The following is a 25,460-nucleotide window of genomic DNA, read 5'->3' on the forward strand; positions in this document are numbered from 1 at the left end:
TAGTAAAAATAAAAAAATTGCAGTATATACAAATAAAAATAATGAAGTTTTAAATTTAAAAATAAAAGATATAATATAATAAATAATGGAAGGAGAGAACCAAAAATTGATAAAATAAACAATTTTGTTAGATAAACAATAAAAATTATAAACAATATAAATAATAGACTATATTTAAAATTTACTAAACATAAATAAATTTAATTAATTTAAAATTTAAATTTTAAAATTAAAATCAAATTTTTTAATCTATCATTTAGATTATTTAAAAAAAATGTTGTTCAATTGTTGTCCTATCCTTTTTCTTTAACAAAATAGTAACGCACTCAATAATACGTTAATACTTAATAAATAATACTTTATAATTTCCGCAGCCGGCGGCGGTTGACAATGAAATTACTTGCTTGCTAGTTGCTACCATGTCTGACTTCCAGTAATAACGTCCATGGCTCTTCACTCTCATTAATTTAAGGATACACAATGTTATCAGTAGAAAAAAATTATTAAATACTTAATAAATATATTTAAAATTTAGAATTTACAATTTTTTATATAATCATTTAGTTAATAATTTTAATACGTGTTTTTAGTTAATTTTTTTATTAATAAAGCATATACATACATGCATGCAGTAATTTTACATTAATTAAAATTAATGTGTTGATAACATTCTTTTTCCTAACCAATAATGTTCGGATTTGAACATTAAGACATTGAAAAGTTGACCTGTTAGTATGATCTTTAATATTTGACCGTATGTTGAATTGAAAAACGAGGCAGTATGTATTTTACAAATGATATTTTATGATGAGAAATTCATGGCAAACCATCAAACTAGCCTAGCGGTTATTGAACGTGGTTGAAATTGCAATGTATGTTTTTACTTTTTAATATGAATTTTCATTCATTAATTCCTTAAACTCCTAAAAAAATGCAATCATGTTTTAATATGTTCATTATCCAACTCATTTTTAATATATTTTAACCTATATTTTATACATATAATTAATTTGATAGCAATTTTTTAATAATATTCATAGCATGATTGTATAAATAATATGTGAATTATATGTGCGACATTTTTGACAAAGAAGATGACAAATAAATGTTTCTCCTAGCCTCCTTCTACACATGCAATGCAAGTTGGCACGTGGTTAAGATGGCTTTTAGTTTAACTGTACAGGTAGATTTTGAAGATGGTAAATACAATTTTCCGGCAAATTAAGATGAAAACTCACGTGCAGTCGATTTCATGTGAAGTTGATAGTTGAGAGTCGGTAGATGAAAATTTAGTCAAATCAGTCAAATCATCTAACGATTCTCGATTATCAACTTCACGTGAAGTCGACTACACCTAAATTTTCACTGCAAATAAAATAATATTGAGTAAAATAAAAACTCTCATACAGTTAATGTAAAATTAATAATTAATAATTTTAGATAATAATTTAATCAAACTTGTTAAATCATCTAATGATTATCAATTATCAACTTTACATCATTTTTACCAGTGAATAATATAAATTGTTAACTTCTTGATGGTTGTTCAACTTTGTACAGTGTTAATTTTAATGCAATTAATTAATGATTATTATTAATTTGCTGCTAGGGTCTATATATACGAGACACTTGTAGTGAAGCTACTTCATCTTCAAATCCATTACTTGTTATACACATCATTGTTAGTTGTTGCACCACACAACAATGACGAGTCTCATGATAAACCACCCTATTAATTTCATGGCAAGTAGTGTTATTAGGACACTTTCACAATCACAACATATGCAACTTCCAATGTTACGCCCTACTAGGATGCATGCCTTGGTGAGTTAATTATAGATTTTCTTATAATTAACATAAATTGTTTACATTATTTTTATTTAATTGGGTGATCGAAGATGCATGTATATGTGTTTGATATTTTGTGTTTTATTTTGGATATGGTCATCATCATCAGGCCATTAAAAGTGATCTTGAGATAATGAGGCAGCAGATGGTGGTGGTGGATGATGATGAATCATATGCAATGAAAGGAGGCGAGGGTCCTCACAGTTATGCCAAAAACTCCATTATTCAGGTAATTAGTAATAAGCTAATTAATTAATAAACTTATTAATTTTGATGCATGATAAGTGTAAAATCATTTTATACGTATATTTAATCAGATAATGTAATATTAATAAAAATGATTATTTTTTATATTAACTATATGAATCATCATTTAAAAAATAGTTGTGATTGTACAATTATATATATATATTGTTTGCATTTTTTTCATAATTGATAAGACCAATATAATTTCTCATAACTTAATGCATGGCACCAATAATAGTATATTAACATTATAATACATGGTATACCATCCACATATATATATGGGAACACGATAAGTTCAAAGGAAAGAAAAATCTAGATACGGATAGAGTAAGATATAAAACAATAAATGCATATAATATAAAATTATTATGAAAAAACAAAACGATATGATATTTTATTATCTTGACTAAAAAAAGAAAAAAACTATAAAACATTATATAAAAAGATATCCCGTGACATTTTAAATCTTGTCATACACTATATGTATAATAAAATGCATTTATTTATTTATAACAATAATATAACCTCTATTTTTATTTGTAGTTGAACTCCTAATTTCATATCTCAAAATGTTAATGGATCAACATTTTTAGTAGAAAGCATATTGATTAGTGTAGCTCATTTGATTAAGCACAAATATTAAGAGGTTAACATACAAAGAAAAAATATAACCTCTTAATATTTGTGTTTAATATAGAATTGATTTTTTTACACATTTTAATAAAACCTCCTACCAAATTCTATTTTATTCCTCTAGATAATACCATCTTAATTAAGAGTTATTTTATTAAACTCTATATCTAGAAAATATACATCATTGATATTGGATAATCATTATTAGTTTTATTATAGATAAATAAATTATACATAAAATATTTTATACGAAAGATAATAGATAAAATATTCACACGTATTATATTAAATAATTTAACTAAATACATTAAATTATCTAACAGTTTTCGACTATTTTTTTAATGAATTCAATTTATAATTACAAAATAAATCCGAAATGTATGTTTATTTGATTGCAGAAAGGTTTGATTGATGGCAGTAAAAGATTGATCCATGAAGCCATATCACAAAGCTTTGATCCGAAAGAACATGTTCATGGAAATGATGAACCATCAACACCAATTTGCATAGCAGACTTAGGATGCTCAACAGGACCAAACACATTCTTTGCAATGCAAACCATAACTGAAGCAATACAACAACAATTCCAATCACATGGTCTTGCTTCTCAAATCCCAGACATCCAAGTTCTCTTCAATGATCAAGTCTCAAATGACTTCAACACACTCTTCAAGAACCTTCCCCAACAAAGAATCTATTATGCAACCGCAGTTCCTGGCTCTTTCTGTGGACGCTTGTTTCCAAAGCAAACACTTCATTTGGTTCACTCTTCTGCAGCACTTTGCTGGCTCTCTAAGCTCCCCAATGAGATCACAGACTCAGATTCTAGCGCTTGTAACAAAGGGAGGATTCATTACACTGATGCACCTAAGGAAGTGGCAGATGCTTATGCAACTCAGTATAGCAAAGACATGGGGAATTTCCTCCATGCTAGAGCTCAAGAACTTGTGGAAAATGGGCTAATGCTACTTCAGTTTCCTGTGTCTAATGTTCTTCTTGATTCAGATGTAGACCCTGCTAAAGTTTTTGAACTCATTGGAACTTGCCTTTTGGATATGGCCAAAGTGGTAAGAAGAATAATTAGTAAACCTTTATTTTGTTACATATCTTGAAGAGTGAAAAACAAATTGATTGATTAATTATCATCAATGCAGGGAGTGATTAGTGAAGAAAAAGTGGATTCATTCAATGTGCCTTTGATATATCCTTCTGTTAAGGCTGTGAAAGAAATTCTTAGAGGATGTGATGAATGTTTCAGCATTGAATGGATGGAAATATTGGAATTCAAGAACATGGTGTCATTGCCAACTGTGCAAATATTTGTTTCATGGTTCAGAGCTGCGCTGCAAGGGATGATTGAGAAACACTTTGGAGCAGAAATAGTTGATGAGCTTTTCGAACGCTTTGAAGAGAAAGTTAAGGAATTTCCAGACATCATGGACACAGATAAACTAAAACTTGATGTGCTGTTTGTTCTTCTCAAGAGAAAGAACAAGCCAAGGCCATAGGCTGTGTTATTCAATGTGAACATCATCAGGTTTAATTAGTAAATGAGGATATAATAAAGAGTTGGTTCCATTATTGTACTATTAATTATCTTAAACTGAATATTAATGTTATATTTGAATTTTGCTTAAATATCTAATGATTTATTAGAGGTTCAAAATTTGTATTAAGTCAATAACAGATCAGAGTGGCTAATGATGTTTACTTGCAGTTTTTCAACTTCCAACTCTCCGGTGCCGTTAAATGTCATAAAATGTATAATACATGACTAGTTGATCAAATACGCGATTATTTGTCGCTCAATCCACGTTCTTTATGTTATAAAATATCAAGAATAGTAATAATAAAATATGCTAATGAAAAAAATTATTAAAATTTAGTATCACACATAAAATTAAATAAATGATATAACATAGTTATAATTATTTTATATTTCAGCGATAATGAATGTTATTTAATATTTACCAATTACTATCTTATTCTTCACAACCGGGTAAACCGTGACTATGACCACAAGTACCAAAATATTCATGCCTTGATGCGCACAAGTTTTCTTTAACCCCAAGAACCAGATGAACTTTTTATTAAACAGGGTTCAAATAAGATGTTCCCCTTAACAACATAATTTCCTTTTTAATCCCCTTGTATTTCTCGTACGTCTTACGATCCAACAATTTCCTTTGTTGAGTTTACGGAAATCTACAACATAAAAGTTGACAAGGGACAAACCACATAGTACAAACAATCCCGAGCATGATACTACTCATCACCATAAAAGAGGGTAAGAAATCTTTGAATATGTAGTGATACAAGTATATGTTTTCTGACGAGTTGGCATGTATAGATGGGGGAACCCCACTGCATAAAGTAGAAAATTGGAAATAAACCAACTGTACTTACAACATTTTTTGTATAAACTATTCACAAACCAATGACAATGCAAACTAACAAAATCCAAATCCAGAAACGACCCAAAAAATACACACCGATGCTCCACGCTGGTCTAAAGCTTTAAGATAACAGGTATATCTAAATCCGATTTGTTGAGGAGATAGCTGACGGAAAGAATAATCTCTCTTATTATAGAAGACGGTTGGATTAACACTATTGCTGCTTATAGTATCCACCTTGATGAGGTGGAGGGTATGGAGATGGAACGGTATATGGAGGCCTGGGAACAGAACCAGGTTGCTGAGCTGGCGCATTATAGTACGGACCACGCCATCCAGGATATGCAGGTTGGCCATACTCTGCTGGTGCCTGCTGATGAACCTGATGGGGTTGGTATGGAGCGGCAGATGTTGGTGGAATGTGGTATGGAGGCGGAGGCTGATGCGCTGCTGAACCATATGAGGGAGGGGGATGTCCGTAGGAAGAAACCGGAGGCTGCTCAGGTGGTTGATAATAAGGTGTTTGGGGACGAGGATCTGTTTGTTGTGTACTGGGTCTTTGGTTTTGGCTTCCAACTGGTGGGTAGCTACTACTAAAAGCACCTGAGCTTTTATCTTGGAAACTCAGACCAGCCACTTGTCTTTGAACATCTTCAATCATTTCTCTGCACTGGATGTTCCTTGTCATTACGAAGTCATTGCTCTGCTGCTTTACATTTGTGATCGCATCCTATCAAACAGAAATTTGCATAAATAGCGAGCACTTGTTTTCAACCATATATTTAATCATACTCGGATAATTTCTTGCATAATAGAATTCAATCAACATAGTTGATAAGTTCTAACCTGCAGAGTAACATAGAATTTTAACCCTTCATTAATGTTGTCTTTTATCTCTCGAAACTTGGCTATGGCAGCTTCAATCTGCTTGTAGCATTTTTCACGTGAAGCTGAGATATTACAAGGAAACCATGAAAAGATCAACCATCAGACAAGTAGGGTGACTACACCAAAAAAAAAAAGAAAGGGTAGCATTCTGTATGAAATAATAAGAGCCATTTCAACTAATACCACTGAAATAGAAAAGAAGGCCCATTAATTAATGCATCAGTTTAAACAATTTTCTGCTGCTGGTTAATATTCAGTTTTGTGTACATTAAAATCAGATTCAATATTGAGGAGAACAACCAAATAAGATATACCTTTGTAGTCTTCAAGATTGAAGAGAGCCGAGAATTCATCATTCTGAGCCTGTAAACAGAAGCAAATAGTTGTTAGAATCACATGATTGAAGATTGTTGCTTGCTCACAATAATCAATGTAGTAAGTAAAAAAGGAACCCCAGAAAATTTTGTTCTAAAAAAAAATATCCACCAAGACAGTTTGGGAAATATTTCTCTTCAAAAGTTCTAATATGCATCAATTCTTTTTAAGTGAGCATCAATTCTTTTTAAGTGAGCACACATAATGCAATACCTGGATCTGCATCAACAGTTGCTCCTGTGCCTCAATATTTTGAGCTATTTCTTCACAAATATGGTCATATTTTGCTATTTCCTTCTTAAAGAGATCCTCATGAGAGCCAGTGGATGTCATCAACTTTGGTAATATATCATCCTGAAGATATTTTTAGAAATATAAGCAAAGATAACTAGTACATTTTATAGATTCATGAACCACGGATAACATAGGATGGAAAAAAAAATTCTACAAGCGGCATCCTAATCAGGTGTACCTTTCTTTTCATCTCTTTAAGCATGTCTTCAAGACCAGCCCTTTGGGCTCCAAGAGTTTCTAGTTGCCTCTGAAATAGCAAGCACAAAATTTGACAAGAATTATAAACACATCTAATGCCAATGTTGTAGTCATTTTTTAACATTATAACCCTATGAAACAATTAGAACATATATTATTAATATTCCTTTTGTAAACTGAAATCCCTTTTCCTACTGCTAACTCTAATCAAAATTCCATTCAATTTCACATCTCAAATTTTCCTCCTGAATTTTCTAGCTTTAGTAAGGTTTCTTAATTACGACTGTACTTGGAAGAAAGCTATTCAGTGCTCAGTACATTGTCCCACGATATGACACAGATAGGATGAAATGAAGAACTGTAAAACAAAAATATTGCTGAAATTGCCAATATAGCAAAAAATCTGTCTATCCAGAAAATTCCAAGAGAAAAATAACAGTTATATAAATTATTGATTCAAGAACTGGTAGCCAATCTTATTCTCTCAAAATCATAATATAACAATCATAAAATAACCATAATGGGACCAAAAACAGCAACTAACCAGGCTCTGCTTGAGAGATCCCACAATAGCATCTTCATTTTGATCTAAAGACATAATCGGCCTTGCCAAGGTTGGAAGTGCGGATTCAATCTGGTAAAGTACATGGGAAGTTCAATGACTGAGCAACATGTCCTAGCCACACCAAAAGCCAAACGAATCATAACAAATAGTACAACAATTTACCGGGCGGGCATCAAGGATTGACATGAATGCCGAATTTTCTCTAACCGAACGCTCAATTCGACCATCACTTTCAGCAGCTTGCTTCAAGTTACCTGCAAACCTGTTCAGCCTATCCTGCAAGTTCTTTGTCAAAGTGCTTGATTGAGGTCTAGTCCATTTTGTCCCAAACTGGCTTCTAAATTGAGAATCTTCTCTTGCTTCCTTTTGCAACAGCTCCTCAGTCTGGACCAATAATTCTTGATTCACCCTCCTTAGGTCCCTCAGTTGCTGCAACTCTGCTTCCAAGCCAGCAGGTCCCCCACTGATCTGCACAGCCTCCACATCTTCTTTGAGACTTGTTGGAAGAGTAAAATTTCCTTCCAAAGCAAGAATAGAATCCGGAAGTTCCATTTCCTTGAGCCTAACTCGTGTTAGCTCACTAGCTTGCTGTAGCTTCTCAGCCTGCATTCTTATAATGTCATCTACCATTTCAGTATACCTGGAGAGGGCCTTTGTACTGCTGTCAGGTACAAGGCTAGCAAACATCTTCTCTTTGCTTGCATCCAGCACCTCACTCATTGCCATTGGCTTCACCATAGAAAATGCTGCAAGAGGTGATAGGGAACTGGGAGAAGGAACTCTCATGAGGTAAACCCTGTCGTTCTCCTTGACAGCCCTTTCCAGGTTTCGATTAATATTGGCCTCTAATTTGCCAATTGCATCGAGAATCTGTGCTGCAGCACCCTTTGAATTTTTCTTCGCCTCAGTTAGCACGTTAATGGCACTCCTGAGTCGCGCAATCTCCTCTGCTATTTCTTCTTTTTCATGTAGCTCCAATCCATACCTAAAGCAAGCTTCAGCATAGAACAAAGCCGATTTCAGCTGGACATGCGCTATCCACGATTTATCAAAATGTGTGTTTAAAGGTGCAACATTCAATGCAGCTAAAGCTTCCTCATAATACAGCCCAACCTACAGCATCCAATTACAAGTTCAATTAATAAGCTTCATCAGCTTATATTCCTAAAACAAAATCAATTAGAATTTCAGAAGTTCAATCAAAGCAAAAACAGCAAAACCAAAAACTGAACGGACCTGCCTAGAGATCTTGGAACAAACACCTGGTGTGCTTCCTTTGGCGATACTGTTCTCAAAGACGCACTCTTGAGCCTGAGCTAGCATCAGCTTCTCAAGCATCCCAGCGCACTCTCCCGAGATGTCCACGGTGGCGGATCCTCCAATGGAGGCTTTCATGGACGCATTATCCCTCAAATAAGCAAACGCCCCCGCGGCTGCGATAAATGCATGCGAGGCCTGGCGGCGGCCGTCCACGGTGTTGCGATCATACGAAAGCCCAATTTGGCTGTACACGGCTCCCAAATTGAAGAGTACGGAGGCCTTCTCGAGATGGATGTTCTGCTGGGAAGACTTCTGCTTGGGCTTGAAGGCGTCGAACCAGACGAAGGTGAGGGCGTTGACGTGCGCCGGGTCGGGGGAGATTGGGAATCGGGTCTCAACGAGGCAGAGGGCTCTGAAGTAGGACTGGAGGAGGTCGCGGCGGGAAGGGAGGGAGGGATCGGTGTGGCGCTCGATGTCAGCGCGTTGCTGCTTTAGGGTTTGGAGATCGTCTTCGAGGTTCTGGGCCTCACGCTCGGAGTAGTTGAATGCGATGTAGTTGCGTAGAGGGCGGTACAGGTCGACGGAATTAGTCTTCTTCTCGAAAATTGCGAGCATGATGTTGGTGGCTCCCGCGGCGGAGGACGACGGCGTCGCGGCCATCGGGAAAGAGAGAAATGCGACGGGTTTGGGTTTGGGATTTGGGTGGAGTAGATGTTTCTCTCTCTCTACCGTTTCGTTAAATCTCTGCTGTCCTTAGTTGTTAAGTTATGAGCTCAGTTTTCTTTCTCTCATTTTTCTTGTAAAATAAATTTATATATTACTTTCTATATTTATTTCTATTACATAAATCTACAGGCAAAAATCGATTAAATGCAAATATTCTAAACACGAATATATATGTCTTGCGTATGATATCAAATAATCAATTTGATATAAGGATTCTTACTTAAATGCTGTTCTTTTTTTACATGAAAACTTTTAGAATAAATATTTAAATCGGTTCCTAATTAATTTTAAACTGACATTTTACTTTTTAATAAAATTTTTAATATACATATTAAATAAATAAATTTTAATAAGATAATAAAATTTTTAAAAAATATTATTAAAAGACAAACTAATTCTCTTACTAACAAAATTGGTATAAAAAGTATAATTACTCTTGTAGCTAATTGTTTAGTTAAAAATATTAGAACTAATATGTATAAATATATACGATTATATATGAACCAATTTAATAATTAATTTTTAGTGTTCACAAACTATCTGGAAATTTTTAATTTTTAACTAATCATCATGAACTTCACATAACTCCGGGTTAATAGTCAATTTACTAAAAGTTGTACACACACGGACACGGTTAATAAGTAATAACTAATCTAATACGCGTAGAGAGAACCCGGTTCGGTTCAAGAAAAGAGAAAGAAGGATAATCACTATTAAATAATTAATTAATGTATTAAGGTATTACAGTAGGGTATAAATAGAGTGCAGGCAAAGGCACGCAGCATAGCATCCCATCTGTTCGTCGATCCTCTTTCTTGAAGGAGCGGAGCAACCCTCTTCGCTGCGGCAACTCCTACCCCAACCCTAACCACTCCTCCCCGATTCGCTTCTTTGCTTAGGTACTGATTCCTTTCCTCTTCAATTTCATTTCTTTTACATCCTCTCTCTATTAGGGTTTCTTGCTACGAATTTATATTGGGTATTTTTTCGCGATCGGTTTAATTAGGGCTTTATTGGCATCATATGATTTAGGGTTCTCTTGGTACTTTTCTTTCCTCTTGGTATAATTTTATTTAGGGTTTGTAGTGTCTGGTTTTAAATTGTTGGGATTTGCATTTCAACGAAAGGCATATCTTTTGATTTGATGCAGATAGAGCGTAATTGCTTAGTGCGGAATTTGGGGTTTGATTGCTGCTAGGTGGATTTTTCTTCTTCCACACATAAGGTAAGAAAAGGAAAGGGAGAGTATTAATGAGTTGCTATCTGTCTTTGAACTGTTGAATTGTTTGATTCGTTTGATGATAGGGATAGGGATATGAGCAAAGACATGTACAAGATTTAGATTCTCTATTTGATATCATTTCAATTTCTATGAATCTCCTCAGTAATTCTTCCCAGTGCAGAAAATAGTTTTCAGTTTTCTCCAGCGAACTGTTTCCTATGTAATTTTGTTTACGCCATTGAATCTTAGCCTTGCCCCACATCCATGAGCATCTGTATTTCTGGGTACGTGTTTCTAAGTGGGTAAGGGAGAATAATGCATACTAGGTATGAAGATGTGATGATTTTATTATTGTTATTATTCCCAAAGTTTTCGGCATCCATTTTATTTTTTCCATATGATAGGTATAAAGATGTGGCACGCTGTTGCTATTGTTGCTTTGTTGTGTTGGTCTTGCGATTTCTGCATATCTTTTTTTATCACAGAACAAATGTTCAGTAGATTTTGACTGGATACTAATCTGGGGATTGTAATGTTTTGTATCATAGGGTGTTTGTCTTTTTTCATTCTATTCAAATTATGACTTGATTTGGTTCTATAACTAACTTTGATTTTTCTCTTCTGTGAGATGCACTTCCGGTCATCATTTTGCCAAAATGCAGTTTTTGAGTTGGGTTTTATATATAAATGGACACCAAACGATTCATCCAGCTGGTTGAGGAGAAGAAGAAGAAAATTATGGAGAGAAAGGAAGCTCCTTTAAAGTGGGAGCAGAAGCTGGAAGCTGCTGCAAAGGCCAAGGCTGAAGCTGAAGCTAAAGAGAGGAGGCTGAAGGCTGCAAAACATAAGAAAAGATCAGGATCCGACAGTGACAGTGATTATGACACTGATGATGAGGGTAAGAAGACCAGTAAAAGATCTCATAGGAAGCACAGGAAGCATTCTCATCATGACTCTGACCATGAGAAAAGGAAAGACAAAAGTTCCAAGCGCAGGGCTAAGAGACGGTCCTCAGAATCTAGTGATTTTAGTAGTGATGAATCTGAGAGCATCTCTGATGAGGAGAGGAGAAGAAAGAAGAATCACAAGAAGCTAAAACATCGACGATCAAAATCAGATTCAAGTGATTCTGATTCTTCTGCTGATGAAATTAGCAAGAGGAAAAGGCATCACAAAAGGCATCGCCATTCAAAACATAGTGAATCAGACTTCTCTACTGATGAAGACGACAGTCCAGTTCGTAGAAGAGGTCATGGAAAGCATCACAGACGACACCGACGATCAGAACCTGGTGAATCTGACTCATCAAGTCATGATGCTCATCGTAAGAGAAGCCACAAAAGGAACCATAAACATCACAAGCGATCGCATAATGTGGAGTTGAGATCATCCGATTCTGATGATCCCAGCCATGGGCGAAGAAGCAGGTCACTGGGGAAGTACTCAGACGAAGATTCTGAAGTAGAAACAAAAAGATCAACACACAAGAAGCCCAACCACCAACCCCATCACTCACATGACAAACATCGGCACTACTTAGATGAGGAGAAAAATCATTCCCATCAGCGCTCGCCAAAAGTAAATGGAGACCATGAAGAGGGTTTAGAGCAAACTGAAACTGATGAAAAGGATGGTGCTGATAGTGGAAGCGGAGCTATGATTGAAAATAACGATGATCAAATTGTTTGATTTAAGCATCGATGTTCTGTTGTTATTTTTTTAGGCGGTGACTATCCATCATTCCATTTCGAGTTAAACAATTTCATTATCATGGGTTGATGTTTGTTGACTAAAACTGAACATGGAAATTCCATTAGGGATATTGGTTTGTTGTACTACATTGATCTTTTATTTGATTCACCTGGAAGCAGCTTACATTTTAATGTTATCCCCTAAGGCACTTTGGTGGGATTTATATGATTCTCTTTCTCTTGCTAATCCTGATTTATGACTAATATCTATTTGTTATCCGTCAAATACCATCCTCAATCAAACAAGATATCTGTTTGTTAATTGATTATCCGATTAAAAAAACAGGCTTTTTTTATTTCATAGTATGTCTCAATTTGATAAGTCAAGGATTAATCTATCGTATATTAAAACTCTATTTTATGATTTATTGTTAGTCAATGAGCTGTTACATGCACAAAACAGAATATAAACTTCCAACATGTATTTAATCAAACTAGTGAACTAATTAGTAGAACAATCTAAAGTTATATCATAACTTCATGAAATATAGTACAGCTTCCCTTCTGTTGTCCATTTGTACTCCAGCTTTTAGGGTATCCCGTAAGTTTGTTAATTTTGATTTTGGGTTTGAAGGAAAATGAAAACGCCTTGTGTAAAATGAAATAATTTTTTACGCTTAATCTAAGTGTAAAAACAATTTGTGGTCAAACCTGAACAACTGTGGTAAGTTTATACCTAATACCTATGTTCAAACTTAACTATTTAAGAAGCGATCAAGAGCTGGAAATTCCATATTGGCTCAATTCCAAAATTGTTTATTCTTTTACAGAATTACAGTCTAAGCTGGGCTGAGATTTACTTGACCCTCAGCAACAACAATGAATAAATAATCATACAGACAGTATATATTTTCAAAAATTGATACACAACAATGCCTAAGTTCTTTTTTGCTCAAAAGTTCTTCAATATCTTCTCACCTGAGACTCCATCCGCAACGAGAATAGATGTCACTTCCTGCAATAGACACATCAATTTTGAGAGAATCATGCATTAGTGTATTGCAGAGAATAAAAAAAAAAAGAAACAACAAAATGATCTTAACATCATGAATAACGAAACCAGTAACCCAAATACTACTAGAGTACGCACCTCAGTCATCTCTTTCTGGCCACAAAGTACTGCACCAGTTGATAAAGGGTTTGATATTTGCTTCACTTTTTTAAATGCCTCCTGTGAAGGTGAATCATGTGTCAGAAAGAACAAAAACACATAATCCTTTTTAATTTTACCCTGTGAAGGTCAATCATGTGAAAATCTAATCTGATACCAGCACAACTTACCTGTACATAGCCTCTCTCCCCACTCCAACTATCATCTGGTTGAGATAACACAGGCACAATCTTCACACCAGAAGATTCCCATTCCTTAAATCTATCCTGTAATATAAAATAGTATGATTGTTATTATAACAAGTTCTAACTGAAAGTCCAAGGTTTTGCTTCTTTAAACCAACGAACAACTCAAGTAACCTGATAAGCCATTCTCTGAAGGTTTCTTGCCCCATAATATAGCCTCACGTCAGACCTTTGAGCAGCGCCAAATCCTGACTCGACAAGCGATCGAATTGGGCTGCACACAAGGAAGTAAACATAATCAGAGTGTAAGGGAAAAATGTAGGATTAATAGAACATTGCTTTGTTGTTAATAGATATTCATCACACAATAGAAAAGGATATTAGGACAATACTCTCAGACAAGAAGAGCAAAGAAAACGTTAAAACAGACTAAAGAACATGTAAGTTCCCCAATCACCCTACAAGTCTAGTAATCTAAACTATGTTCTATCAATCACATTAAGACCAAACTTGGTGCACCAAATTTCGAAACCGCCTGCCTTTCTAGTAGAAGGCAAAACTTCCAAGACTTATTAATCTAATTTAGTAAGTTACAATTGAACTGCACTTCATTGATTTGAAGATGCACTTTATTGATCTCAATCTTCAAGTTAAGCTCATTGGACAAGATTATCAAATTAACATTCTCTTTCCTCCTCCTCAAGCCATTTCTAGTCGAAATAAACAACAATGAAGTGAAATTCCACCACCACCACCAAATCAAAAATTCGAATAACTGAAGGCCAACATAATTTGAGAGAGGAAGAGAACATCTTTAACAGTGGCAAATCAAAATGCCAAAATTGGGGCAAAACACTGACCTAATTCCGGAACCGGTGGCAAAGACGATGACAGTGCCGAATTTCTCCGGCGGGTCGATCCGGCTGATGTCAAACCCATTTCCCATGACCGAGCTCAGCTCCACCACATCCCCTCTCTTCAACGCGCACAGCGCCTCCGCAGTGGACCCCTTCACGCTCTTCACCAAGAACTCGAACGCGCCACGCGCAGATGCCAGCTTCGGCGGCGATGCGATGGCAAGGAACACGGGCTTGGGCGCGTCGGGAACACGTAGCTGAAGGTACTGGCCGGCGCGTGTGTGTGACTCCACGAGATCGGGCGTGGCGGAGATGTCGACGGCGATGTGGAAGAGGGACTCAGCGGCGGGTTCCACCTCAGAGAGCGGAGCCGGGGTCCAGAGGGTGGTGTCCTGGCGGACAGCGGCGCATGTGGTGGCGGTGCGGCGATGGCGATTGTGGTGGAGGTGAGGGCGTAGGGTTAGGGTGAGGCGGCGTAAGATGGACATAGGAAAGGGAGAGGGTTGGCTAAAGTGCGCATGGGGGTGTAGGTTAAGGTTTAGGGAATGTGGGGAGTGTAAGAGAGAGAATGACATCATGTGTTTGTGTTTTTGTTATAAGTGGGAAAGTGGTGTTCGGTGTCTCGAATCAGGCGGCGCCGGAGGTGCATATGTTTAGTTGCGCCTACTTCCTCTTTTTGCTCTTCATGCTCTTCTTTCAATCCTTCAGGCTAAGATCACTGCCACGTGTCAAGCTTTCCAATTTTATATCAAAAATTATTTTTGAAATAGTTTATTCAAGTTTTTAAAAATCGTAGTATATATATTTGATAAATAAAATTAAAAATAATTTTTAGTAAGCGTGAATAATAATTGTATTTAGTGAAATAATTTTTAAAATTTGAATAGACTATAATAAATATAAATATAATAATAAATTTAAATATTTATTAATATATGATGTTATATTAATTTTTTATTATAATAAAAAACTAATTTTAAGAATCTCATATTTAAATATTTAAAAGAACATCTAATTTTAAAAAGTAACAAATATAAATATATTTTTTTATTTACTAAATACAAAATAAAAAAAATAAGTCCTGCTAGGGAGATAGTGGAATATTTGTACAATGTGTACAATGGGTTATATGAGTTAAAAAATGAACATCGCCCATACTATCAGAATAACCATTTAGGTACTATGGATAATAAACATCTTATGTCATAAAAACAGTCATCCCAAAAGGTTAAGCTGATTTTCTGATACTATGTCACGATACCACTCATCCCAAAAGTTTCCGCTAATGGAAAAAAGGTAATACTAATGGTTATATTTCTAATACTGAATCGAACATCCCTAAACCATTGTACACATTATACAAATATTTCATTGGCTCCCTATACTTACTATAAAAAATATTCCCAAAAACAAAAAGGAACTACAGAAATTATTTTTTATATGGAAATAAAGATGATGTTTTGGTTGAATATTGACATTTGAAGTGTATTACAATATTGTGGAAGTTATTCAACACGTCCCCACGTGTTTCAACACGCCCCCACGTGTTGGTCAAGATGTTGCCACGCGTGCAACACGCCCCCACGTATTGGCCAGGATGTTGCCACTTGTCCAACACACCCCCACGTGTTGACTTCCTATCTACAAAATTCACCTATCTGTAATTATTCTAAATAATCCCATTTTCAACAAAAACATCAATATTTTTTTCATATTAAAAAAAATCAGCCCAGAAACTAAGCTTTACAAATATTTCTACAGTTTTGATGCTCACAAATTTCTAACTTTTGGAGACTAATCGTGTGAAAACTAGTAAAGCTAATTTAGAAAATATATAAATAAATAATAACCAAATAAAAGGAAAGGTAATAAACAATCTTAGTTTATAACCTTAGGATTTTAATGATTGAAAAAGAGAAGAATTATATACATCTAATTGACGGATGATTCATATTAAAGAGACTCATTTATAAATTGAGTTTTTCTTTAATTCATTTCAATCAAGTCATCCAGATAGAATAACATAATATTTCTTTGAGTAGTTTTCTCCTATGTATGATAGAGAGGAGTGTGTTCTCCTTTTGTCAAGAGAGAGTGTTATTATAGTCTCCTTGTGAGAGAGAGAAGTTGTAATTCTCAAAGAAAGTTATTCAATTGTTTTCATATTTGATAAAATTTTCTAATTTTTCATCTCTATATTTTGCTGTGTCATTTGTCAGGTACCTAACAGTGATATCAGAGCCAAAGGTTGCTGATTAATATTTTTTTCCGCTGCAAGTTACCGTCTAAAAAAAATGATAGCAAAGTATGAAATTTCAAAATTCAGTGGGAGTAATTTTTCCATATGAAAATTGAAGATAAAAGCCATTATGAGAAAAGACAATTGCGTGACAGCAATTGAAGGTAGACCCACTAGAATTACTGATGAAAAATTGAAGGAGATGGACAACAATGTTGTTGTAAACTTACACTTGGCATTAGCTGACTCAGTTTTATCAAGTATAGCAGAGAAAAAGGCAGCAAAGGAAATTTGGGATGCTCTAACCAAATTATATGAAGTCAAGTCACTTCACAACAAGATATTCTTAAAGAGAAGACTTTATACTCTTCGAATGAGTGAGTCCACGTCGGCAACGAATCACATCAACAATCTAAATACGCTATTTTTCCAACTCTCATCATTGGAATATACCATAGCAGAAAATGAACGTGCAGAGCTCTTACTTCAAAGTCTACCGGATTCATATGATCAGCTTATCATTAACTTCACTAATAATGTTTTGACTGATTATCTTTCTTTTGATGACATGGCTGCTGCAGTTCTTGAAGAAGAATCTAGACGCAAGAATAAGGAAGATAGATTAGAGAACACAAAACAAGCAGAGGCTTTGTTGATGACAAGAGGAAGATCAATGGAGCGTGGTTCCAGTGAAAGTCAAAGTAGACCAAAGTCACAAAGTAAGAAGCAGGTCAAATGTTACAATTGTGGTAAGAGAGGGCACTTCAAGAAAGATTGCAGAATAAAAAGAGTATAGAGAAGGTTCTAAAAGGATCAAGTTCTCAAGGATGTGTTGCGAGCACCTCTGATTATGGAGAAATCCTGTATGGCGAAGCAACAATTGGTTCTAAAGGCAACAAACAGCTCACTGATGTTTGGATTGTTGATTCAGGAGCAACACGGCACATGATTCCTCATCGTGATTGATTTTGTACATATGAACCTGTCTTGGAAGGATCGGTGTTTATGGAAAACGATCATGACTTAGAAATTGTTAGAATGGGTACTGTCAAAATAAAAATGTTTGATGGTTCTATTCGTTCACTTCAAGGGGTAAGACATGTGAAAGGCTTGAAGAAGAATTTGTTATCGATTGGGCAATTGGATGAACTTTGTTGTAAGACCCATATTGAAGGTGGGATCTTAAAAGTTGTTAAAGGAGCTCTTGTGGTAATAAAAGCAGAAAAGATTACAGCAAATCTATACATGCTTGTGGGAGATACTTTGCAAGAGGCAGATGCATCAGTTGCTTCAGCAAGCCAAGAAGAAATGATGATGATATGGCATTGCAAATTGGGTCACATGTCTGAACGAGGCTTGAAGATTCTTGTAGAACATAATCTCATTCCCGGGCTCAAATCGGTAAACTTACCGTTTTGTAAGCACTGCATTACAAGCAAGCAACATAGATTGAAGTTTGGTAGATCAACTGCTCGGAGCAAGCACATATTGGAGTTGATTCATTCTGATGTGTGAGAATCACCGGAGATGTCTCTAGGAGGAGCAAAATATCTTGTATCATTTATTGATGATTACTCTAGGAGGCTATGGGTGTACCCGATCAAGAAGAAGTCAGACGTGTTTGCGATGTTCAAAGAGTTCAAACCAAAGTTAGAACTTGAATCTGGAAAGAAGATCAAGTGTTTAAGGACAGATAATGGAGGAGAATATGTCGATGGTGATTTTCTAACATTTTGCAAGCAAGCAGGTATTCAACGACAATTCACAGTTGCATATACGCCTCAGCAAAATGGTGTAGCAGAACGAATGAATAGGACTCTCCTAGAAAGAGCATGAGCTATGTTGCAAACTGCAGGTTTAGCCAAGTCTTTTTGGGCAGAAGCTGTTAAAACCGTCTGTTATGTGATAAATCGGTCACCATCAACTGTAATTGGGTTAAAGACACCAATGGAGATGTTGCAAGGTAAGCTACCTAATTATTCTTCTTTACATATATTTGGTTGTTATGTGTACGTGATGTACAATTCCCAAAAAAGAACAAAGCTAGACCCAAAGTCTAGAAAATGTATATTCTTGGGTTATGCTGACGGAGTTAAGGGGTATCTCCTGTGGGATCCCACTGCTCGCAAGGTAGTTGTCAGTAGAGATGTGATATTTGCAGAAGATGAATTGCAAAAAGAACAAGAAAATAACAGCACTATTAAAGAGATAATCACTGTTCGAATAGATGAAAAATGTAGAAAAGGTAATCTTTTTGAAGCAGAACTACAGCACGAAGAACAAGAAGCTGAGGCTAATGACATAGAAGTTCGTCGATCCACTCGACAAAGAAGAACACCATCATGGCACTCAAATTATGTTTTCACAAACCATGATGCATATTGTCTTTTGACAGAAGATGGAGAGCCAACAACTTTATGGAGGATATGCGCAATCTAGATGCTTCTATGTGGATGACAGCAATGCAAGAAGAAATTGAGGCATTACATAGGAACCATACCTGGAAACTTGTTGAACTTCCAGCAGATCGAAAAGCCATTGGTAACAAATGGGTTTACAAAATCAAACGAGATAGTAATGATCAGGTGGAACGATATCGTGTAAGATTGGTTGTCAAGGGATATGCTCAGAAAAAAGGTGTTGACTTCAATGAAATATTTTTTCCAGTGGTGAGACTAACTACTATTAGAGTAGTTTTGGCTATGTGTGCTGTATTTGATTTACATATAGAGAAATTAGATGTAAAGACTGCTTTTCTTTCATGGAGAACTTGAAGAAGAGATATATATGCTCCAACCAGAAGGTTTTGAAGAACAAGAAAAAGAAAACCTAGTTTGCAGGTTAACTAAATCTATGTACGGTCTAAAGCAGGCGCTAAGGTGTTGGTACAAGAGATTTGATTCTTTCTTATTAGTCTTGGATACAACAGACTTAGTTCAGATCATTGTACCTATTACAAGAGGTCTGATGATAATGATTTCATCATTCTGCTGTTGTATGTGGATGACATGTTGGTGGTAGGTCCCAACAAAGATCAAATCCAAGAATTGAAGGCACAGTTGGCTAGGGAGTTTGATATGAAAGACTTGAGATCAGCAAACAAGATTTTAGGGATGCAAATTCACCGAGACAACAAAGATAGGAAGATTTGGCTATCGCAAAAGAATTATTTGAAGAAGATCTTGCAATGCTTCAACATGCAAGAATGTAAGCCAATTTCAACCCCACTTCCTATGAATTTTAAATTATCCTCAAGTCTGTGCCCTAGTAGTGAAGCAGAGAGGATGGAAATGTCTCGAGTGCCGTATGCATCAGTAGTGGGGAGCCTTATGTATGCCATAATTTGTATAAGGCCAGATATTGCTCAAGCAGTTGCGGTGGTAAGTCGATTTATAGCATATCCAGGTAAAGAGCATCGGAATGTTGTTAAGAGGATCTTGAGATACATCAAATGGACCTCGAATGTTGCATTATGTTTTGGAGGATCGGAATTCATTGTCAATGGATATGTCGACTCAAACTTTGCAGGTGATATTGATAAACGAAAATCTACTACAAATTATATGTTTACACTTGCAGGAGGAGCTGTGAGCTGGCTATCTAAATTACAGATTGTTGTAACTTTATCTACTACAGAAGCTGAATATATGGCAGCTACACAAGCATGCAAAGAAGCTATTTGGATCCAAAGATTGATAGAAGAACTCGGGCACAAACAACAGAAGATTTCTGTGTATTGTGACAGTCAGAATGCCTTGCACATTGCAAGGAATCCTGCCTTTCATTCAAGAACAAAACACATTGGAGTATAATATCACTTTGTTCGGGAAGTAGTAGAAGAAGGAAGTGTTGATATGCAGAAAATTCACACTAAAGATAACCTAGTAGATGCCATGACAAACCCAATCAACATAGAAAAGTTTGAATGGTGTAGATCCTCATACGGCCTATGGAATACATGAGCAATATGAATTTTTGAAAATTTATCAAAATTAGCTTTAAGTGGGAGATTGTGAAAATTAGTAAAGCTAATTTTAGAAAATATATAAATAAATAATAACCAAATAAAATGAAAGGTAATAAACAATCTTAGTTTATAACCTTAGGATTTTAATGGTTGAAAAAGAGAAGAATTATATACCTCTAATTGACGGATGGTTCATATTGAAGAGACTCACCTATAAATTGAGCTTTTCTTTAATTTATTTCAATCAAGTCATCCAGATAGAATAACATAATATTTCTTTGAGTAGTTTCTCCTATATATGATAGAGAGGAGTGTGTTCTCCTTTTGTTGAGTGTGTTATTGTAGTCTCCTTGTGAGAGAGAAGCTGTAATTCTCAAAGAAAATTATTCAATTATTTTTATATTTGATACAAATTTCTAATTTTTCATCTTTATATTTTGTTATGTCATTTGTCTGGTACCTAACAAATCACACTAATTAATAGCTTAATTAATAAATAGGAAATTCAGTAGTAATCGACAATTCTTGGTCCATAGAAGCAGTCTTAACAAATATATTGCGTTGAACATTTCAAATATATGCGGACTAAGACTTTAGCTTGTGATAAAAACAGATAGCATTTTAAATGAAGAATAACTGAATTTGTTATTAACAAAAATATATGTAAAGAATGCATCATGCCTTAATATATAGATTATCTCTAGGCAGCAAATAACATAAGTCTCCTTGCATTTCACTTCACTGATCGAGGTCTGAGGGATATGGATGTGAAGAAGCTGTTGCGAATTCTTGTATGTCTTTGCTTTCAAATTTTTCTCTTCATCCAAGCTACTCAAGCCGTGTATGTAATTTACCCATCTAATTAATTAATTATTTTCTATGCAGAACCATATATATATATAGCATATACTAATTAACAAAGAGAAATGCTTTTTAATGTGTTAACAGACCCCTTGGACGCTTTCATGATATCCCAAAGAGTCCACCTCCAGCACCAAAAGATGGCCCTAACCATCATCCATGACAATAAATAATCACTCAGAGCCTCACTATATTTATAGCTTTCTGTAATATTGAAGCAGAGAATTAGTACTTTGCTTTGTTTATGCTATTTTAGGATGTACCTGTATTGATATCAAAATGTTATTCATATATCAAAATTAGTGATTATTGTATTTATGTATAAATGCATAGGTGATTTAATTTATTTTTAATGTGTATTTATATTCTAACATATATTTTATATTAATAACTGATTTTAATGTACACAAAACATAATATATGAATATATATGTTTTCATTAATTACACTATCAATGTTGATATCATTTGGCTTTCTTTGGTAAGAATTAGAGTTTCAGTATACAAGACTCGGTTATTTCTACTTTTGACTCTTCCCACTTTGCTGCATAGTGAGTTAATGAATTCAATAGTTTGAATAAGAATAGTAGCTTAATAAATAATCCGAGACTTGAGTGTTACCTACATCAACATCCGTGAAAAGGAGTGTATATTAAAAAATCAAAATGTGGTTAGTCGGTTAAAAAATTATAATCCCATTTTAGTTAACCAGTTTAACAAAATAATTTTAAAAATTATATTCATATTTTTAAAATTTTAATCGGTTAATCAATTTTTATTTTTTAAATTAAAAATTCAATTTAAAAAATTACCTTTTTTAATCAGTACTTTTTTCCAAAATTGTTTTTTTATAACTAATTTTTATTTTTATAATTGGTTAAAAACTAATTTTAAAATTTTTTAACCAGTTAATAACTAATTTTATCATATAAAATTAATTTAATCAATTAACTATGATTAAACTTTTTGTTAACTAAAAAATAAGTTTAATTTTTGAATTAACACAAACCATGCACAACCGTATTCGTAAACTATATATTTAGAGATTTATCACCACTTATCCTACAAGTTATTTCAATATTTCTAATCGGATATTCAAATAGGATATAAGTTTAATAGTAGTACTAATTAAGTAGTAAAATAACGAGGGTAAAATAGTAATACTAATTTATCGCTAGTTTTATCTAAAATAGTAAAACAACGCGGGTAAATGAAAAGAAAAAAAAAATATACATAAAAAACTTTATGATAAAAAAAATATACATAAAAATTTGTAATTATCAAAGTATATCTAAAAAATTATTTTCAATAAAAAAATATACATAAAAATTTCGTAAATATCAAATCCTTACTAATGATATGACGCTTTTGTCCATTAAAAAATATTTTTTGAGTGTATTTTAATATTTATAAATTTTTGGTATGTAATTTTATCCAACCCAATTTTTTTAAGTGTACTTTTATTTATTTACTTAAAAAAAAGTTAAATATCATTTACAAGTAAAAACATGAACTATATATTTGGAGTTTTATAACTTTTATCAGTTATCACCTCTTATCTTAGAAGAGCAAGTTATTTGTAAGGGTAATATTACGTGGTCAAATTATTTTGATAATCAAGTCTATTCAAGCTGATTTAATAGTTTAAAGTTTAATAGCAAAAAATTTTAGTTGAAAAAAAAAAAAAAAGAAGAGAAGAAACATAAAAAGAAAAAAGACTTAGTTGATCTTAGTTATAAAAATAACTTGTTCACCTAACATCTTTAAGTTTAAGAAGATTTTCCAAGTATAAATGTTGAGAATATAATTACGGGGCCTAGAAGATTCAGCGTAAAATTATATGATAAAAACAGATATGCTTTTAAATGAAGATATGAAGAATAAATATATCTGTTGTGAACGAGAAATGGAGAGCACGACTTGATGAATGATCATGGTTGGAAAGCATCCAAAAAATAGACAAATCGGAGAGTGTAAAAAATATATATTATATTATTATATAGTTCTTCGGATAACATCTACATTGTATAAAGAACGGGGAAAAGGGTAGGCTTATTCCATGGATTCACTTTACACAGAGAGAGTTTAGAATTAAGTAGTGTACTATTTTGTTTACAGGATAACAAGAAGTTTTGCAAGACCCGGACGTGACAAAGGTCAGCCAAAGCAACCACCACCCAACCCAGATGGTGGCCCTTATAGACGTCCATGATCAACAACCGATGATGCTGGGGAGTTACTAATTATAATTAAGTATATTACTATGGTGCAATAAATTGCATGAGCTGTTGTATTTGGTCAAGGTCATATGGTAGGATTAATAAATTAAAGTTTACACCAATTTTTTTTTTTAAGAAAGAAGCTCAAGACAACAAGTGAAATCTAAGAAGACAATAAACTGAACCATCATAAAATAATAAATAAAAAATTAACCAACGCAAAGAATACTAATATTTATTTTATTATCATTTTTGGCATTGCCATCAACAATAAAAAAGATCTACACATAATCACTCTTTATAGTTCATATAGGACATATGGATAATTTCATCGATCCTTTTTCTTTTATTCTTAAAAATCCTTCTATTTCTTTGTAACCAAGTGTTTCAAATAATTGCACAAAAACACATTATCCACTTCTTACGCTCCTCCTTGCATTGCTAATTGATATCTCATTCCAACTTAAAAAATGTTCCTTCAACGTCCTTGGACACGACCATTACCTTCCAATAAATGATAACCAAGTACACCAAATTTATCAAACAAAATCACAACCAAAAAACAAGTAGTAATCATATTCAACACATTTGTTACATAACACGCATACAACATCTTTTTGATTAACAACCCCAAACCGACTCCATCTCTCCTCCGTATTGACCCTACCAGTCAATACAAATCAGACAAACAGTTCAACTCTTGGTGGAACTAGACCTTTCTAAATTATTCTAATAAAGTTATAACTTATTATATTCTCCGGAATAATTTTCACTTGCAATATATACTTGCATAAAATAGTTAGTAGAAAATACTCCTTGTTTATCAAATTTTCATACAACTCTATCTTTTTTGTCATAAACAAATTTAATCAGCCTTAATACATTATACAACGAATTCACTAGATCCAACTCCTATTGGAATAGCCCTCGTCTTCATCAGAAATTTTATACCTTGTATTGACACTTTAACCAATAAGATTGAGATTTCTAATGCAAGTATAGTAAATACAGAGTGATTGTACATTGAGATGGGATAGAGGGAGTTGTGGTTCATGTTGGATCATAAGGAGTGGGAATGTAATGTTGGAGTCCACGAACAATTCTTGAGAACCTTCTTAGTTCTTAGGTCAACAACATGGTTGTCAAAACCTGCACCGAGTCATGAAACAATCAACTTTGCTGCAAGTGTCTGTTGCTTAAGACACAAGTTTTGAGGGCCACTTTTTCCTTCAGTACGAGGCAGGCTCAAAGATCTTGGGGCTGACTCTAATCCAACTTCTGATCCAAAAAAGCAGAATCCACCTGCATTCCTCCCTAATTTTTAACGAAAATCAACTTCTAAGTGTTAACTTGAAAAAAAAAAGAAAAAGCAACAGCTTTTCTTCGGTTATTGTATCTTGTTATTCTTTATCAATTTTACGCAAAAACTTGACCATATAGGAAATACAAATTTTATCTTATAACATAGCTTGAAAAGATTTCAGTAGTAAAATTTCAACAGTATCTTTCCTTGTATTTATTTTGAATTTTTATCAAGATATTAATGTTTTAACTCTTCATTCATCATGACCCTTATTACCATACCACTTTTATATAAAACTATTTTCATTACACTTC

General features: G+C 34.1%; 4 protein-coding genes across 5 annotated transcripts; 2 read left to right on the top strand and 2 right to left on the bottom strand.

The window, feature by feature from the left end:
• Positions 1 to 1,704: 1,704 nt before the first annotated feature.
• On the top strand, positions 1,705 to 4,238 carry LOC130950227 (loganic acid O-methyltransferase). The gene is made up of 4 exons (XM_057878750.1): positions 1,705 to 1,824; positions 1,958 to 2,077; positions 3,129 to 3,797; positions 3,885 to 4,238. The coding sequence occupies exons 1-4, from the start codon at positions 1,705 to 1,707 to the stop codon at positions 4,236 to 4,238; spliced, it is 1,263 nt and encodes a 420-aa protein (XP_057734733.1).
• A 772-nt stretch (positions 4,239 to 5,010) lies between these two features.
• LOC130948663 (vacuolar-sorting protein BRO1) lies at positions 5,011 to 9,483 on the bottom strand. The gene is made up of 8 exons (XM_057877502.1): positions 8,683 to 9,483; positions 7,609 to 8,559; positions 7,426 to 7,515; positions 6,862 to 6,930; positions 6,603 to 6,743; positions 6,329 to 6,377; positions 5,973 to 6,076; positions 5,011 to 5,856 (listed from the first exon to the last, which is right to left on the bottom strand). Exons 1-8 carry the CDS (start codon positions 9,364 to 9,366, stop codon positions 5,341 to 5,343), a joined length of 2,604 nt encoding a protein of 867 aa, XP_057733485.1. The 5' UTR covers positions 9,367 to 9,483; the 3' UTR covers positions 5,011 to 5,340.
• A 693-nt stretch (positions 9,484 to 10,176) lies between these two features.
• On the top strand, positions 10,177 to 12,575 carry LOC130948664 (uncharacterized). Of its 2 annotated transcripts, none has more exons than XM_057877503.1 (3): positions 10,177 to 10,331; positions 10,583 to 10,657; positions 11,283 to 12,575. In XM_057877503.1, the coding sequence occupies exon 3, from the start codon at positions 11,342 to 11,344 to the stop codon at positions 12,341 to 12,343; it is 1,002 nt and encodes a 333-aa protein (XP_057733486.1). In that variant the 5' UTR covers positions 10,177 to 10,331; positions 10,583 to 10,657; positions 11,283 to 11,341; the 3' UTR covers positions 12,344 to 12,575. The 2 variants fall into 2 exon arrangements, with proteins under 2 accessions (XP_057733486.1, XP_057733487.1); XM_057877504.1 differs by having other exon boundaries at positions 10,184 to 10,331; positions 11,317 to 12,575.
• Positions 12,576 to 13,107: 532 nt separating this feature from the next.
• Positions 13,108 to 15,237, bottom strand: LOC130948666 (fruit protein pKIWI502). The gene is made up of 5 exons (XM_057877505.1): positions 14,562 to 15,237; positions 13,876 to 13,975; positions 13,687 to 13,782; positions 13,496 to 13,576; positions 13,108 to 13,360 (listed from the first exon to the last, which is right to left on the bottom strand). The coding sequence occupies exons 1-5, from the start codon at positions 15,134 to 15,136 to the stop codon at positions 13,298 to 13,300; spliced, it is 915 nt and encodes a 304-aa protein (XP_057733488.1). The 5' UTR covers positions 15,137 to 15,237; the 3' UTR covers positions 13,108 to 13,297.
• Between the last annotated feature and the right edge of the window lie 10,223 nt (positions 15,238 to 25,460).

Source organism: Arachis stenosperma, chromosome 9 (assembly GCF_014773155.1).
Source record: "Arachis stenosperma cultivar V10309 chromosome 9, arast.V10309.gnm1.PFL2, whole genome shotgun sequence".
In the NCBI taxonomy this organism is placed as follows: Eukaryota; Viridiplantae; Streptophyta; class Magnoliopsida; order Fabales; family Fabaceae; genus Arachis; species Arachis stenosperma.

Coding starts and splice junctions, on each gene's coding strand:
- LOC130950227 (XM_057878750.1), top strand. CDS start 1,705: ATGACGAGTCTCATGATAAACCACCCTATTAATTTCATGGCAAGTAGT. Junction 2,078..3,128: donor CCAAAAACTCCATTATTCAG/GTAATTAGTAAT, acceptor ATTTGATTGCAG/AAAGGTTTGATTGATGGCAG. Junction 3,798..3,884: donor TTTTGGATATGGCCAAAGTG/GTAAGAAGAATA, acceptor TCATCAATGCAG/GGAGTGATTAGTGAAGAAAA.
- LOC130948663 (XM_057877502.1), bottom strand. CDS start 9,366: ATGGCCGCGACGCCGTCGTCCTCCGCCGCGGGAGCCACCAACATCATG. Junction 6,931..7,425: donor GATCTCTCAAGCAGAGCCTG/GTTAGTTGCTGT, acceptor TTGCTATTTCAG/AGGCAACTAGAAACTCTTGG. Junction 6,744..6,861: donor TTAAAGAGATGAAAAGAAAG/GTACACCTGATT, acceptor AAATATCTTCAG/GATGATATATTACCAAAGTT.
- LOC130948664 (XM_057877503.1), top strand. CDS start 11,342: ATGGACACCAAACGATTCATCCAGCTGGTTGAGGAGAAGAAGAAGAAA.
- LOC130948666 (XM_057877505.1), bottom strand. CDS start 15,136: ATGATGTCATTCTCTCTCTTACACTCCCCACATTCCCTAAACCTTAAC. Junction 13,577..13,686: donor GGGAGAGAGGCTATGTACAG/GTAAGTTGTGCT, acceptor TCACCTTCACAG/GAGGCATTTAAAAAAGTGAA. Junction 13,361..13,495: donor GCCAGAAAGAGATGACTGAG/GTGCGTACTCTA, acceptor TGTCTATTGCAG/GAAGTGACATCTATTCTCGT.